Raw genomic sequence first — 16160 nt, forward strand, 5'->3', positions numbered from 1 at the left:
AAAACTGTTCCGTGGAAATGTGACTATACAACCCTTAGTTCCTTCTCGTTCCATCTTTCCCAACTCTGATAATTCAAACACTCACATTACATAAATTCAGCATTTCTAAATTTCTGAAAATTACTTTTGTACACATTAAATAGGAATTCAGCCAAGATAACTTTTAATGGGTACAAACAAAACTGAGTGGTACAAACAAAACTGAGTGGTACAGTTCCATGCTTCAAAAGAAATCTCATAAATAAAACAATAGTTTGGAGGGATAATTCAGGGGTTTACAATGGTTTCTTTGACAAATAATGATGCTCATTACAGTACAGTGACAGTTCCATTTGTTGGACAGGGCTATTTTCCATGTTGAGAGTTGCATTTAGGGAGAGATATCAGAAGGGATCTTCCATTGACCTTCAACCCTTTAGAGAAGACATTCCAGCCCTCATGATCTCATCCACCAGCAGGATGTTACTGGCAATTACCGTGCTGGAGAAAGAAAACAAGTGATTGAGACAATTGAAAATGAGTTCAATTGTATTTTATTAGGAGGTGAAAAAAAAAAAAAAACTAACAACTATCACTACACTTAGTTCATACAGTTAAGCAAGTCCTCTACCTTACCATGAATGCAGAAGCTGTTTCTTGACACTGTAGTTGTCCCAAACACCTGCCTCACCAGCCACCATGGGCTCACCTGAGGAGAGAGAATCAAGTCAAACATTAAACCAGTGAGAACCTGCCAATAGCCAGGCCCGGCTGCCCCTTGTAAACAACCGTACAGTATAGGGTTGACCTGTGTGACTGACCTGAGCTGAGATCCACTCCTACCAGCTGTCCAGACTCCTTGTACTCAGTCTGCAGCTTCACCAAGGTCTCCTGGGCATCATAGCCAGAGTTCTGGGCCAGAACCTGAGAGGGAGGACAGAAAATTAATGCGTTCTGGTTTGCCAAAGTGTCATTTATTAGAAGGCCAAATGAGGTAAAGACAAAAGAATGAAGATCGAGAGAATTCAGTCCAAATCAAGAGCTTTTTCTCCCAGAACACAAAACTACTTGGATGCCTTAGTTAGTAGCAGACACTGGCATGTCTTACCTTGGGGATAATGAGAAGAGCATCTGCAAAGGCCTGCACTCCCAACTGGGCCCTTCCCTTCACCTTGGACTTGTGCTTCACCAAAGCATCAGCCACAGCCACCTCAAAGGCACCTGCTCCAGGCACCACACTTCCTACAGATGGAGAACAGAAGGATGAAGACTACACCTACAAAGCCCATCAACATCTCTCATACACAGCCATCTCCATTCCCCTGAGAATTGTTCTATAGGCATACTGGCTTGAACGTCACCATGTCAGTGTCAAGTGACATTTATTACAATAAATATAAAACAGAACCAGCATGTTAGTATCAGTCTCCTACCATCCTCAATGGCGTTCTTGACTGCTCTCAGGCCGTCCCTGACGGCATCTTTGATCTGTGTGAGGGTGTGCTTGTTGGGGCCCTTCACCAGCAGGGTCACTGAGCGAGGGTTCCCACACTTCTCAATGAATGTGAACTTCTCCTCTCCCTGTGAAGACGTTACGGTACAGATCAAAATATAACCGACCCTGCACCTTAAGCACTGGGATTCAAGTCATTTGAAGGGCAGATTCAAGAACACCACACTCACCAGTGTGTGTTCGTACACCAGGCCTGCGTGGCCTAGGCATTCAGGAGTGAGGTCGTCCACAGAGTTCATAGGAATACCTCCACAGGCCAGAGTGAGTCTGGAGAAGGAAACAAAATCGAAATCTATATAGCGTAAAACCTTTGGACGTCTAAATATCTACACATCGTTTACTTCCCAACAGCGCAAGATTGTACTCATTCTCATAGAAACAGTGCAAGATTGCGCTCCCACTGCTTGTAATAGAGAGAGTGAGAAGTGCTTTTGCATGGTGTCTGACTGCATTTACTACGGGCAGAGTAACACAGAATTCTCCATGCCAACCCTACGACACAAACACAGATAACGGACAAACACAGAAGCCTCGGCACAGCCACAGAGGAGAGAACTCTTCAGGTTTGACAGGACAAATACAAATAAATACATTGTCATAGTCGCATAGCGGACACAGTTCAGTAATGCCTGATAAAGGAAACCATGTGAGGGCAAGGCTGAACAGAGCCTTTACAAGCTTTGTCACTGGTTATGAGTATGCAGGTTTTTCCGGTAGTAAGTAACTGGTTGTTTGTTAACATATAATCATTTTGACGGACAGCTTTACCTCTCCATGTTCCTCCTCTTGGCTCTGCGCAGCGCTACAATGCCGTCCTTGGCCAAAGTATCCAGGGAGTACGGATCAATTCCCTGCGAGACAAAACCAGTCATGAGTCTTGGGAACAACACAGAGGAGAGAAATCCACACTAAACCTACTGTAATACAACACAATGTGGACATTTACAACTCTGAGCCAGTCTTGTCATAGAACCATATTTGATACATATGTGACATGGTGAGAGATTGTTCTGGTCCGCTGAATACATGTAGGAGAGGAGGCAGCTTTCCCAATGCAGAGGTACAGACCAGACTTCACTGTAGCACAGATACATGAGACCAGGGAGAGCTACACAAGCATCCGTGGGTGTTCTCTGTGCTAGGACGATCCAGCTTTTCCAAGCTGTCCGACAACTAATCAAGGAGATCTGTCGCAGTGTCACAACGTGGTTCGTCCTTGACGACATTCAGAACCTTCAGCTTCTCTCTCTCCCTACCTTCTGGTTTATGACGACAAAGCTTTTCTCCCCGTTAGGACACACGGAGTTCTTCAGAGCGATGATCTTCTGCACGCGCTCCTCGATAAACTTCCTCTCAGCCGACACCAGCTTATCCCTCTCGTCCGCACTCTTGTAGAAGAAGCCTGAGTTGACCTCGGTCTTCTCGTACTCCAGGGACACGTTGCAGGTCAGCACGTAGGCGTCCTCCACACGCTTCTTCATGTCTGGGTGCCTGGCCCCGTGGTCCAGCACCAGTCCCCTGATTAGCCTGGAGAGAGAAAGGGGAGAGACAACATGGAGGAGACAGACACATGCTATAGTGGACTATGGACCTGTCATATAGAGGGGTATATAAAAAGAGTAACAAGGTGCTTGTGTGAGGGGAGGGAGACATACTGTGTGTCACTGTCTGTCTTGTGCCTCATTTCCATGATCTCCACCATGAACAGGTCGATGGGCTCGTTGGGTTTAGCGATGGCCAGCACAGCATCTACTACAGCCTGAAAACAACCATCCAACACAAATCAGCACCCACATTTAACCACACTAAAACAATAGTGCACCAAAAAACGTCATTTATTAATATCCATGAATGATATGCTTGTTAAACCATCCCCATGATCCTCATCCACAGGGATGGTCAGAAGAAGCCGTCTTAAACTTCTTTCAGTTCAGCTGGTGACCCTTCACCCCCTTAAGCTTCTGAAACAGTGTCTTACAAGCTCCCAAACCCGTCTTACATTTACATTGTAGTCATTTAGCAGACACTCTTATACAGAGCGACTTACAGAAAGGACAGGGTGAAGTGCCTTGCCCAAGGACACAACGTAATTTTGCACAGTTGGGAATTGAACCAGCAACCTTCTGATTACTAGCCCGATTCCCTCACCGCTCAGCCATCTGAGTTCCCAGTCTTACCTCGGTGAGTAGGTCAGCAAGCTCTTTGTGGACCTTGGTTCTGAGGGAGGTGCGTGCTACGTGGATGAGTGTTTCTCTGTCCATCTCCCGTGTCACCTTCATCTCCTCTAGTACCTCCAAGGCCTTCTCCTTCGCTGCCTCAAAGCCCTCGGCTATAATTCTGGGGTGGAGGCCCTTTGAAAACAAAGATTGGTCAGAAAATGATCTAGTTTACTGATTTGTGCCCAAATGTACTCTTAATTTGAATAACAGGGAGAGCTATTAAGTATTTATTTATGAAAAGGAAAAAAAGCCTTGTTGATCCCCTTACCTCTGACACGTACAGGTCAGCCTGTTTCAAGAGCTCCCCAATGATTAGGACATTGGAGGTGGTCCCATCTCCTGTGATGTCATCCTGCGCTGTGGCCACCTTGGCGATCAGTGATGCTGTCGGGTGCTGGATTTGCTGAATGAACAGGAAGAGATAAAAAAAAAAAATTTGAGTGGAGGAAGAACAGTAGTTTTACACTGAGTAAAAACAACCAATCAAACAAAGAGTTGTGTGCAACTTGTGGATCACAATGTAGTTATTATTTTTTGAATCTCATGAAATACACATTAATTATAATAGGGGATTTTCTTGTACTGGTCCGCTGAATACATGTAGGAGAGGAGGCAGCTTTCCCAATGCAGAGGTACAGACCAAACTTCACTGTAGCACAGATACATGAGACCAGGGAGAGCTACACAAGCATCCGTGGGTGTTCTCTGTGCATTAAACAATTAGTTAATCCAACTAACAAAGTGGTGCCAAATTACTGTAATGTTTTAATAATCCATTTTTTTATCATTATTCTACAGTAGATATAAACAAGAACTGTTCTCAATTAGATTATCCCTTAGAGTTAATCCGGCGATTGTGTAGATCTTGAGTAGTTAATACTAGGGTGTGGTCAATTCCAGATTGGCCACTTCAATAAACTTTCGCAGCTGCAAAAGGGATAATTGCTCGACTCTTAACACCTAGAGCTACATGCTCAAAATCATCCTTAACTTACCATTTCGTGCAACAAGACATTACCGTCTTTTGTCAGCTTGATGTCCCCGGCACCAGACACGAGCCTGCGGGAAGGGACAGGGGAGTCATGATTTATGTCTAGCTTGGCTAGCAAGGCTATATTTATTACAACAAATTCACATCCACACAACATCGTATATAGTGAGAACAGGGTAAAGAGTCATATGTGATGTCTAATTTGTCAATAGGTATATTTTGCATTGACCCATTGTCTATAGACTACCTAGTATTAAAAGCAGCAGAGACTACACAGACCATGACGATGACAGGGTAACCATGTGGGGATGTCCGTTATCCGGTTAGCTGGCTAGTACGATTAGCCCATTAACTAGCTAGGACGTTAATTGTTAGATAGGCCTTTGTCTTAAATGTACTTCGCTCTTATGTTTAGTTCACGGATTTGAAGGTGTTCCGTTACACACAAATACAATATCACGCACTAGCTTTCAATACAACAATATAAATGTAGAACTGTCTATTTCTGTATAACAGAAGGCTAACGTTAGCCAGTTAGCTTCAAAGTAGTACGCGTGCTCAACAAAAGGCTCTGCATGCGCACTCAGCGGTGGGGCTCACATTTTCATGGTCCCCTTTGGTCCCAGATTACTCTTCAACACATCCTGAAGTCCGCGGGCAGCACTAATATTCACAGCCAAGGCGGCCTGGGCCCTCGCCACCTCGGCTTTTGGGTTCAGCGCTTTCACGGCAGTCATGGTGACAAAACACAGCCAGTAAAGGGAAAGACTACCGCTTGCCGGGAGACAAGACAGCGAGGTTGGCTTAGGACGCTAGCGGAAAGGAGCGAGTTTCCAGAAGACTCGAAGGCGTGTTCTTCGACATTTCCTGCGAGAGTCCCAATTGGACAGCTCCGCACGTTAAATACATACGTCATTGGTTACTTTAGTTGTCAATCCCACAAATCTTTGAGAGTGATGTTCTGGTAAAAAAAGAATTTCTACAAAAATAGAGAATTGCAATTCCTATCAAACCATTTTACATAAACTTATTAACAATGATTGTGCGCTGTACCTTGCTCAAGCGACATTAATGACCACTACATATACGCATCTTCATGTAGTCTTCAATATTGGTAATTGATCATGAATTCTAATAGTCTAATTAGTAGTTTTTTAAATCACATAGCTCATTGAATTGATGACCAAAATATGACAAAGCACGTGATTTAATCAGAAGTTTATTCAATATGTACATCTAAAGCACTGCATTTCATATTAATTACATTCAGAAACTTTTCTGGAAGAACATAGGTTTCAGAAACCCACTCGTCATTTACACATTATGAAATCACATTCTCAAACTCTTCGACCTTATCTATGAACTGACCATCTCTAAGGAATCATCCTTGTAACAGCATGGGTCACCTGATTGGTTGATGTGTTGGTTGGCATGAATAGGTGTAACCTGATAGGTATATATAGGGATAAGTCTCAACCATAAAGCCAAACCAATCAGGGTCTTGCTGGTATGCTACCATATTGTATTTTTACTTTGAACTAAATCAAAAACCATGGTGCTCCCCCTCTTCTTTCATCAGTGTTATGATACAAGTCAACAGGACCCAATTGCTGTGGTCAGTTTAACAGTTGGCTGGACAACCATAAGACAGCCAAAAGAAAAACCAGGAGGACCATTCACCTACTTACATGGGAAAATAAAATACTAAATCATAACTGTCCTCCAAGAGCAATAATTATCTTATACAATCAATTGGTTCTGTGTATACAAATAGGTGGCTGAAATCTAACAAAATGTGTCATTTTGAAGCTCATTTTTCAATAGCCCCGACACACTTTCACAGAATGACTCACTCTCGCAGAAGTGGCTCCATCCTGTTTTACAGTTGCATAGCTAAAATGTCACACATTTTTTGGAATGAAAGCCAGTTAATGTCAGACTTTGACTTAAGACTAACCGACACAGCAGGAACTTTGCCTGTGAAGGAAACAGGACTAGTGCAGGAGACCACTGGGGGAGGGGAAAAAATACAGACATAAAACAAAATTTCATCTCAATTTCTAACCTAGTTCACCTAGTAAAACTGACCATCCATTTGGGTGATGTAGACAGCTGAGAAACGAGAGAAAAAGAATGATGTTGATTCAAGCACAACATATGGAGTGTCAGGACCAGTAACAAATCATTAGCAGTAACTTATAACATAATCGTATTGACAATTTGTTTGACCTTTTGATTTGAATTGTGTTAGGTTAATACAGAAATAAAAGGGTGAAAAAACCCCAGAGACAAGTGGCAAGCATGTTGATGTCAACGCTGAAATTCATGGCAGTGCACACTCTGAAGGTTGGTTACGTTCTCTACGGATCAGGGTGGAAATAGCTGTGGTGGCATTTGCTACTTCAGAAGAGAAGTCTTCATTGGGATCATTATTCTTGACTCCATGTGCTGGATCAAAGGAACTAAAATACAAGGAACATAAATGAATCTTTCCTTACACTTAGAAGAGGGAAACAAAGTCATGAGGGACAGCAATAAAGGACCAAGTGCACAAGAAAGAAAATCAATAAGCAACAAAGCTTACCAGTGTAATAAACAACTTCATCCCAGCCCTCATGTTGCCAGGCTGCATTTCTGGTGTCTTCTCTTGACTGGAGATCTTTGTAAGCTAATGAATGCAACATTCAAATGTAAGTATTTTCCAGTGCTTCAAATCAGCAACATTTAAGATATTACAAAAAAAAAACGTATGATTTGTATTGGGGATTTGTTCCCCTTGAGGAAGAATGAAATATACATCAATCGAATCAATCCATCTAAACGTGTTATAGTCTTACCCCAGAGGTGGTGTACCATGTAGAGGCTACCGATCTGAGAGAAGAAGCCTCCCACAGCTTCCTGGTCCTGCTGACGGAACTCAATGGCACGAGCCCTGTGGAACACACAGCACTGGCTTTGCATGACCAGGACTCAACTGAATTGTTGCTGTCAAGAAACACAATCGTAGCTAAGAGAAATTAAGAATATATACTCCATTAATATATATATATACATACACACACTGTTAAAATATACAAATACAAATTGTATTTGAATTGATGACTCAGATTTGTGAGAAGGATTATCATTAATTCACTGCTCCTCTCTGATTACAGTTAATCTCCCCAGAGATTCGTATGACATTAAGTCTTTCTATCCGGAATTCTGGTTTGAATTGTCAAATTAGAGCAGACATATTCCATTACATATAATATATATTGGTCAAATCTATTTTTTGTATTCAATCATCTCTTATCATTCATGCTTTTGACATGCAGACGTAGTACAGGAAAGGTGTACCGTATAATCTCATAATTCAGCTACAATCTGTAAAAGCAATGGTGATATAAAAGAGTTCTGTACATCCTTAGGTGGCATATTATAAAATAACACTAAACGCCTAAATAATTTAAATGAGAAAAGCGCTGCCTTACCAGTAGTTTCCCCACTCAATCATGGTTCCTGGCTAAAAAAGGGAGCAGGAATAGGTGAGACTGATAAGCAAGTACATTAAGTATACCCAGTCAACTAGTCAGAGACACAGAGATATTAAGATACTGAGGAGAGACTCACTCTGAGTTGGTAGGTGCGGAGCTCGTAGATGTTAGGTCCTGGACGGGGTACAGGCTCATTCCAGAAGCTGAACTCCAGCAGCAGCTGGTTCTTCCGGGACAGGAGCATCTTCCCACGCTCGTTTCTATACTCCATGAACTCCTACAGCAAGGCGATTTTTTTTTGTATAATCCTTTTTACAATCGATGTCACAGAGGGCTTCACAAATGACCACAGATCAGCAAATGTTAATTGAAATAGCATCAGGCTCCAAGATTCTTGAGATAATAAATTGCAATCCTCTCAAACTGTTGCTCAATAGCAGATTCATACCATACCTTATTCTGCCTGAGTTTGTTCATACACTCCGTTAGGGCAGGGTAGCCTCCCCGATATCTCCATAGGTGAACTGGCACCAAGGGGAAATGATAACAAAAAAGAGAGAGGAGATGGAACATGGATTCTGCTTGTCTAGCTATTTATTAAGTCCTTGTGTTATCTTCGGGTCATTGTGACCATTCAGTCATTGTGACAAATGTTGTTAAAAGGGTTAAAAGACAACTGTGTGCCTGTGTGTTCTTACCGGCTTGGTCTTGTTCTCCATACCATGTGTTCCAGGTACCTACCAGCTCACATGGGTAGTGAGAGTCAGCAGTGATGGAGGGCAGGACATCATCACTAGAAACACAAACATGAATAAATAAATAAAAAAGCAGACTGTAGTTAATATAGGTATAATTCAAACAAAGTCATTCATCTGATTTCTTACTAAAGATGGCAGGACGCAGGAACATCTTACCAAAGTTTGTTGTAAGCGTCAAGGCACTCAGGCTTGACATTATGAACTGTAAAAGAGAAATGCTTTTCACATTATACAGTATGTAACAGATTGCGTGGCAAAGGCCTGGAAAGAACGTCAGACATATTTTAATCCATCTTAATCCTGCCTAAAAAACACAATCCAGACATTGTAATCTTACACAGTTCACATAAGAGCCTAAGATTTAAGTGTGGGCATGTGTACGTTTTGAAATTAGTCATAAAAATACATACATTGTATCTTATAGAGGTTGCTTTCTTCCTTCTTAGCGAGCAGGTGAGAGTGAGGATCCTTTCTGGGATCCACCTTTCGAACAAACAGAGACTTGAACCAGCTGTCCTCACTCTGTTTATTGGTGGATGCTGAGAGATTCCTAAATGCAGTTGGGAAGGGAAGATGAACAGAGATAGTACTGTGATTTGAAGGATTGCAATGGTGACGTAACTACTTAAGCCATGTAGAACGTAACTCAAAACAAAAGTTATTGTCCATATAAAGGAACACTACAAGCTTATTCTTAATTCCATGTTCCAACACTGCTCGAGAGCATATATAACTGGTAGCTAAAGTAGGTAATTTTGGCAGCTTTCCAACTGATTTGGTATGTACCAGAACTAAAGTCTGCATTGAATTCGCTAGCCTATATATTACAATACAGTTTTAATGGTGTGTGACAACATATCGTTGCCTAGTGCTGCACTTCTAACTTCTAACTTAATCATAAAAGAGGGTGCGTGAGACACAAAATAACACCGCTTATTGTGTGACCTTGAGCCAGACGTTCATTCAATTGCAAATCCAATGCTCTTACACAGCGTCCAGTGAATTAGCTAGTACTGTTGTCATCAAGGGCTAGCTTAGCTATTGTCAGTGTGTCATGCCTCTCTTGCTAAGTAGTTGCACATTTGCTTAAAAAGACAAAAACTAAAAAAACTAAATAAAGAAAACTAGTTAAACGTCTCTCTAAATGCACTTTGATGCATGACTGTGAAGTAGCAGTTATATTTTAAGTTCTAGCAAATACATGTACGATTGCCCAAGCCAATGACATCTAATCATAGGTAGTAGTTAGCAGTAAAACGCCTCGGGAAAGCTAGGCTAGTTAGCTTACAACAAAGTTTGCCAAGAATAAATACGCATATATAATTACGTCCACTATCATGATTATGTCAGCAATAAATCGGGCAGTCTAACCTGGCAATAAGTGAGACTTGTCCGTTTGTCCAGACCCCGTTTTTAGTCTGTTTCAGCCCACTGCCTACACTGTGAAGGACTCGGGTCGCCATCTTTCCCCTGAATGAGCGTTGACCACTGTACCAGCGATGTCAAAAGTAGTGGAAAACATAGTACCACTGTCTCCAGCAGGTGGCAGTACATCCTACAACAAAAATCTATAACAGAACTTCATTAATTTATATGGGCCAGGGTGACCAATGTGCCTCCATAATTTTATTTTACTAAATAATATGCATATGAAACAGTCTTAGGCTTACTTCAGTTTGCCAGTGTTGAATGTAGTGGCTGTACTCATTATTTCACCTTACAGTTTCCACTTTCCATTTTTTATTCAACATCAAGACACTGAAGTAGCACACTGAATTTAATCGGAAATAGAATGAAAACAAAATATTAACAACACCTAATACATATTTCAAAAATTAGTTGAACGTTAGACTGTTGTTGCTGCAGAAGAAGAGGCTGGTTTTGTACAAGCAGAGCTTTTGTCTGAAGAGGCGGCAGAGATGTTAAGTTCCCGTAATTTCTCCGTTAGCGTTGTTTCCTGCTCAAGGCGCTGTGTGGGGTCGCTTAGGGGCTCCAAGAAATCTGTTCCTGCAACCCTCTTCCCAGTCAGAGGGTCCACTCCTTTCCCTACTTTATGCACAATCTCTGCCAGTTCATGTTTCACATGCTTGGACCTGCGCTCTGTTAGGGCCTTCAAAAGAACTATGTCACCCACAGTGCACTGCTGCAAGACATCATGAGCGAAGTAGGTCTTCTTCTTGTTGTAGAACTGTAGAATGGAGTGGGAAGACAACATTGTGTTATCAATGTCTATACTTTTAAAACATATCTGGAAAGCTTAAATTGGCTGCCTATATTTTTTATTTCTTTGTATGACTTCTATTATTTTTAAATAAGTCACTGGCTGGGTGAAAAAGTGAACAGTTCAACTGTACAATACTTTTACTGACACAGTAAAACACATAAAATTGAACAAACTCAAACTTGTTCAAGAGTCAGGGCTAGGCATAGGCTTAGTGTAATCTAAATGTTTGATTTCTTCAACAAAATGGGGACATTCACTAAACCATGCTGCTGTAGCCTACACTCCCAGTCTTGGCGTTACCTTAAGAAGGTATGGGTCCAGCACCATTCGAGTCACTCGAACTTTGGCTGTCTTCTGCATTTTGGTGCCGACAACTTTGCCAATGATCCATTTGGCATGGACCGATGCCTTATTCACCGACATATTGAGTCTTTTATCAAGGTATGAATGAACCTAGTGTGGAAACAATCATGTTATATGTTATTAAATAATGTTTGGTGTTTGACAGTCAAGGTGCAAGGTGATATACTGTCTGTTTCATATAGTACAGATCAGAGAATGACCGAATGAATGACATTTCAAATACATTTCACATTAAGCTCCCTAACTATTTGCACAAAAACTGTATTTAGCCAAATAAAGCCTACGGGTAGTTACTGTATTAGCTAAGAGCTAGCTCTAGCTAGCTAGTTTCCAGGGTTATGTTAGACATTTAAAATAATTTTGCATTTACTACTCTCCTGAAAATTATATAACAGAGTAAAATATGAAAGATACTTGTCAATATCTACAAAACAATATCACCTACTGTATTTAATAACTGATAAACTGAAGGTCAGACACTCTTCAACGCGGACTCCCCATCCATGCGAGTGTGACTTGTTTTGATGACGTATTTCCAAATACGGGTTCAGAGGAGGGACATAAAACCTAGTTACGTACTTCCAGATTGGTGTGTATGTAAGTGCCTGGTGTTTGGCGTTGTTCAATTTGTCCTGTGCAATACCAGATTGGTGTACAGTACTGGTCGTTCTTGTATCCTACAGGTATCCAAATGCTCACTTTTCCGACATACATTTTGTCTGCTTCTTGAGTTTAAATATATACATTTTAAGTTTGGCTATTGTAATTACCAACATCTGACCCAATAGCTTGCAATCAAAGCAGTAATTTGGAATCAAAAGCATGTCTTCTGATTTCCAACGGAAAACAGGTGAGTGGAGAACTGTAAATGTATGCATAGACCCAAGTAAATACTCTGTCCCTGAGTGGGAATTGGCAGTGTGTCAGAACCAACCACAGAACAATCTGGGGTTAATCAGACGCATTCAGGGGGAAAACAGGCCTGATTCTCTCTTGTTTCCCATGTAAGGCAGTCCAATCATTGGCAACTTTGACATACTCGCAGAAACAGCCAACAGAAAACACTCCATAATGTAAAGGACTATTTACACACCCACAGCATCATTAATTGCACTCTCAGTTAACACAACACAACACAATACATATTGGAATACAGCATCTGAGTTCAGGTACAATCCTACGTGTCATAAGTAAGTTACAGTGTATGCTTACATATGGAACAGGGTCTAGCCTTCCCTGTTTCTTATTTACCCAAGGATAAGATCATATGTTACATGCATGCTTTCATGCAGGAGGGAGCTGACATTCATGATATCAGCTCAGTCTCACATAAAGCCAGGAAAGGCCGATATGCTGTGACACAACACAGAGGTACAGTTAAAACAAATGATTGCATACCGGCAAAAATATTGCCTTTTTTGTGGTCGATAGTATAGTTGGTTTACTCAACCGTGGACTGGTGTATGACATTTTCTGTTAGATATTAAGGCAAACATCTGGTACAGCTGTTCAGAAGTAATCTGATCGGATTTTGGGATTGGATCAAATATTGAAAATGGGTTTTTCAAATTAATAAAAGGATTCTGAAATCGGATTAGATCACTTTATCCAGCCTTGATTTTGATCTGGATCAAATCTTCATTGAGTATTGTTCAAAACGTTTTAGTAGGACTGGGATTCATTTGACCCAAAAAATAAGGATTATCCTTATCCCAAAAGAAAGGTGGATTCAGGGTGTATTTATGAAGTATTACAATGACTCAATCATCAGAGGAGTTTTGAACAATGGCATTACTTGGATGTTCAGTCAGTCCCTCATTCTGAGAGAACACTGGAGGTTGGTCTGGGTGTTCAACAGGCTTGGGTGCATCATAAACGTAACACGAAGAAGTGGACCATGGACTCAAAAGGACCAAATTTCACTGCTGCAGAAACCAATGCATTAATGGAGGGTGTTAGGTGCTATTATGCCTCAATAGTAGGACGTTTTAATTCTACTAAGGGCGGAGAGGTAACTAACAAAAAGAAAAAAGAAATTTGGGAGAAAATCACCCAGAATGTGAATGACGTGGGGTTTGGTCAGAAGAGGACCACGGAGCAAGTGAAATTTAGATGGAAGAATCTGAAGGCCAGAGCAACGAAGGAAGCAAAAAACATCCAAACAGGCAACAAGACCATTAGGAGAGGTAATTACTCAGACGTGGTTCTTGACATTATCGGAGATGAAAACTTTCAAGCTCTGCAAGGGATTCAAGGTGTTGTGGGGGATGGTGTGCCCATGATTATAGAGGAAAGCGAGCCACTTCCTCCTAATGCAGAACAAAACTTTATTCTGGATCTCAGTCCTGCTATTGAGGAAGAAGGTGGATCCTCGCTAGTGGAGCCAGTAGTCATTGCCACAGGAGCTCAGAATAAAGTCTGGACGCGTTCTTTGCCAAACAAAGATGATAATATCTATAAGTCACTTTTTAAACGAGAAACTGAAAAAGCAGACGTACAGATTCGACTGGCGAAGGAACAAATCACTCTTACCCAAATACAGCAAACCAAAGCCAGACTTGAGATCCGCCTCCTCAAAGCCGGGCTTCAAAAAGCTGGTTTATCCACAAATGAAGAAGAACTCTGAATGCTCTTTATTTTGTTAATCATTGGACATTCAGCCTTTTTATGATTTAAAACACGTGTTAAAAATATCCACATTTGAGAATAATATACAGTACATTTTTGTTTATTTGTATTTATTTGTTGTAAGACAGATGAAGGGTCTAACTGTTTTAAATACATTTCAAATGGAAGGGGATGTTTATTGTTGTTTTATAGTTTTGTCCTGTATCTGAAAAACACTGTAGTGACCCCCACGCTGGCTATTCTACCTGCTGTTCTTACCATAGTTGGAAGCCCACATTGTGACATGTAGATGTTATTTAATTTAGAGCACTGGTAATCCGGATTTGATATATTTGAAAGGTTTGTTTCTGGATCAGGGTTATCCAATTTTTGCTTTGAAAAATCTAAATCCAATAGTACCAGTTGAATTGAACTGTCTTGATTAGTCGCTTGGGTGAATCATCTATAAATAGAGTTCAACAAACGCTCACACCACTCTGTTGGTCTTCATGCCTAGAATTCACTAGCCAGATTTAGGGTTTTGTCCAAGTCTTGTCTTATTGTTTACAGAAGGACAAGTTCAGCCTGACCAAGGACGGCACACCCCATTCGCAAAGTGAAGCTTAAGTGAAATAAACAGATTACAGCACTTACTAACTCAACTGAGCAAAGGAAAAAAGGATGTTTAAAAGCATGGGGCTGTTATGGTTGCCATTAGAGCAAACAGGATTCAAGTGCAGTTGACGTGTGGTTGGATGTCAATGCAACGACTAGCTTTGAACACTCACAAACAGAGGATCCCAAGTACAGTACTTATTCTTGATTTTCTGCTGTATAGATCCACTAGATTTGTGTCCCTTGGTTTCAAGCATTTGCTAATGACCAACTGCTAGCAGGTACAATAAGGTTACATCATCCACTTCAACTCAGTGAATTTAGGCCAAGATCGTATCCATGACGAAGGCAACACTCCTTCAGCCAGGCTCCAAGGTCCAAGGTTAAAAGTTGAATGTGACCGATAACCCAATGGCGGCAAACTGGCCTGTGGAAGGGCGAGTCTCGACAGACAGGAAATAGCCCAGCAGCTCTAACATACATGGTTGGTGTGAAAGGGCAGTGAGTCATGTGGAATGACAGCTTAGCATGTGTTTGTTTTCACTGTGTTTTTACGGTGGATTGACTGAGAGGTTAATGAATGCGTTCCTCCATGGGCTTCAGAGCCATTTAAAACAGAGCCGGTGATGATTAGAGAGATCGCTATCTAAGCCCAGTCAACCGGGGGACCTGTCGCTGTTGTCTCTCATTCCCTCAAGTGTTGGTGCAACCGAGGTGTTGGTTTAACCTCACTGCTCAGACCTGGTCTGGAGACACTGGGCCACAGTGGCACGTGTCTCGCTGTGAGAGAGTTCACACATTGCACATTGAGTGAGTTGAAAAAGGTCATTTTACAGGCGATGAAGATGCTGGTATTGTACTCTTGTTGGATGTTTATGTCAAGTTGCAAGGCAGTTCATATCTGTGGCAAGAGGATTTATTTTCTGCATTTGAAGTTTCTTCAACGTGCCAACCTCAAAGATTTCCATTAGCCAGAATATCTCCTTACCCAGACATAGGTTATTTAGACTGCAACTATGTGTCTCATTTCTCAACTGTAACATTGTAAAAAATAATGACATTTTATATTTTCTTTGCCCTTCCCATCACATCAACCATTTTTGGAGTGTGTACTTACCTGACCACTTCGGACACTGCTTGTTGCCACACTTAATAATACTCATGAATAGTGACTGTTTTACCTTTTTTTGCATGTTTATGAATGTGTCACCATGTCCTGTTTATGTCGGTGTCCACAGGTGCAATTACACAGGCTTGGGTCTGTGTTCCTGACAGGTGCACAATTATGACATCACTTTGTAAAAGTGGGCCCTTGGGAACAAGGACATAAATCATCCAATAATGTTTTGAATAATATGGCCTTCTCATCTAGGTCATACTTCAGGAGTCACTGTAGGGTGACACGCTTGTGCTCC

General features: G+C 41.4%; 3 protein-coding genes and 3 non-coding genes across 6 annotated transcripts; all 6 read right to left on the reverse strand.

Moving 5' to 3' along the window:
• Positions 1-146: 146 nt before the first annotated feature.
• Positions 147-5542, reverse strand: LOC124468195 (T-complex protein 1 subunit zeta-like). Its single transcript, XM_047020814.1, has 13 exons — positions 5303-5542; positions 4707-4770; positions 3980-4114; positions 3670-3843; positions 3148-3251; positions 2749-3019; positions 2261-2343; positions 1663-1759; positions 1413-1560; positions 1088-1221; positions 801-903; positions 616-688; positions 147-480 (listed from the first exon to the last, which is right to left on the reverse strand). The coding sequence occupies exons 1-13, from the start codon at positions 5437-5439 to the stop codon at positions 408-410; spliced, it is 1596 nt and encodes a 531-aa protein (XP_046876770.1). The 5' UTR covers positions 5440-5542; the 3' UTR covers positions 147-407.
• On the reverse strand, positions 1849-1979 carry LOC124468352. The gene has a single exon (XR_006956170.1). It is a non-coding gene; the product is annotated as a small nucleolar RNA SNORA15 (small nucleolar RNA).
• LOC124468353 lies at positions 2496-2633 on the reverse strand. Its single transcript, XR_006956171.1, has one exon. It is a non-coding gene; the product is annotated as a small nucleolar RNA SNORA22 (small nucleolar RNA).
• Positions 4287-4424, reverse strand: LOC124468355. The gene has a single exon (XR_006956172.1). It is a non-coding gene; the product is annotated as a small nucleolar RNA SNORA22 (small nucleolar RNA).
• A 362-nt stretch (positions 5543-5904) lies between the features above and the next one.
• Positions 5905-10435, reverse strand: LOC124468157 (protein NipSnap homolog 2-like). Its single transcript, XM_047020769.1, has 10 exons — positions 10308-10435; positions 9347-9486; positions 9093-9138; positions 8877-8971; positions 8632-8702; positions 8315-8455; positions 8176-8207; positions 7540-7634; positions 7287-7370; positions 5905-7164 (listed from the first exon to the last, which is right to left on the reverse strand). Exons 1-10 carry the CDS (start codon positions 10397-10399, stop codon positions 7100-7102), a joined length of 861 nt encoding a protein of 286 aa, XP_046876725.1. The 5' UTR covers positions 10400-10435; the 3' UTR covers positions 5905-7099.
• Positions 10436-10659: 224 nt separating this feature from the next.
• Positions 10660-12070, reverse strand: mrps17 (mitochondrial ribosomal protein S17). Its single transcript, XM_047020770.1, has 3 exons — positions 11969-12070; positions 11461-11613; positions 10660-11124 (listed from the first exon to the last, which is right to left on the reverse strand). The coding sequence occupies exons 2-3, from the start codon at positions 11581-11583 to the stop codon at positions 10783-10785; spliced, it is 465 nt and encodes a 154-aa protein (XP_046876726.1). The 5' UTR covers positions 11584-11613; positions 11969-12070; the 3' UTR covers positions 10660-10782.
• Between the last annotated feature and the right edge of the window lie 4090 nt (positions 12071-16160).

The sequence above is a fragment of the Hypomesus transpacificus genome, chromosome 5 (genome assembly GCF_021917145.1).
Source record: "Hypomesus transpacificus isolate Combined female chromosome 5, fHypTra1, whole genome shotgun sequence".
NCBI classification, from domain to species: domain Eukaryota; kingdom Metazoa; phylum Chordata; class Actinopteri; order Osmeriformes; family Osmeridae; genus Hypomesus; species Hypomesus transpacificus.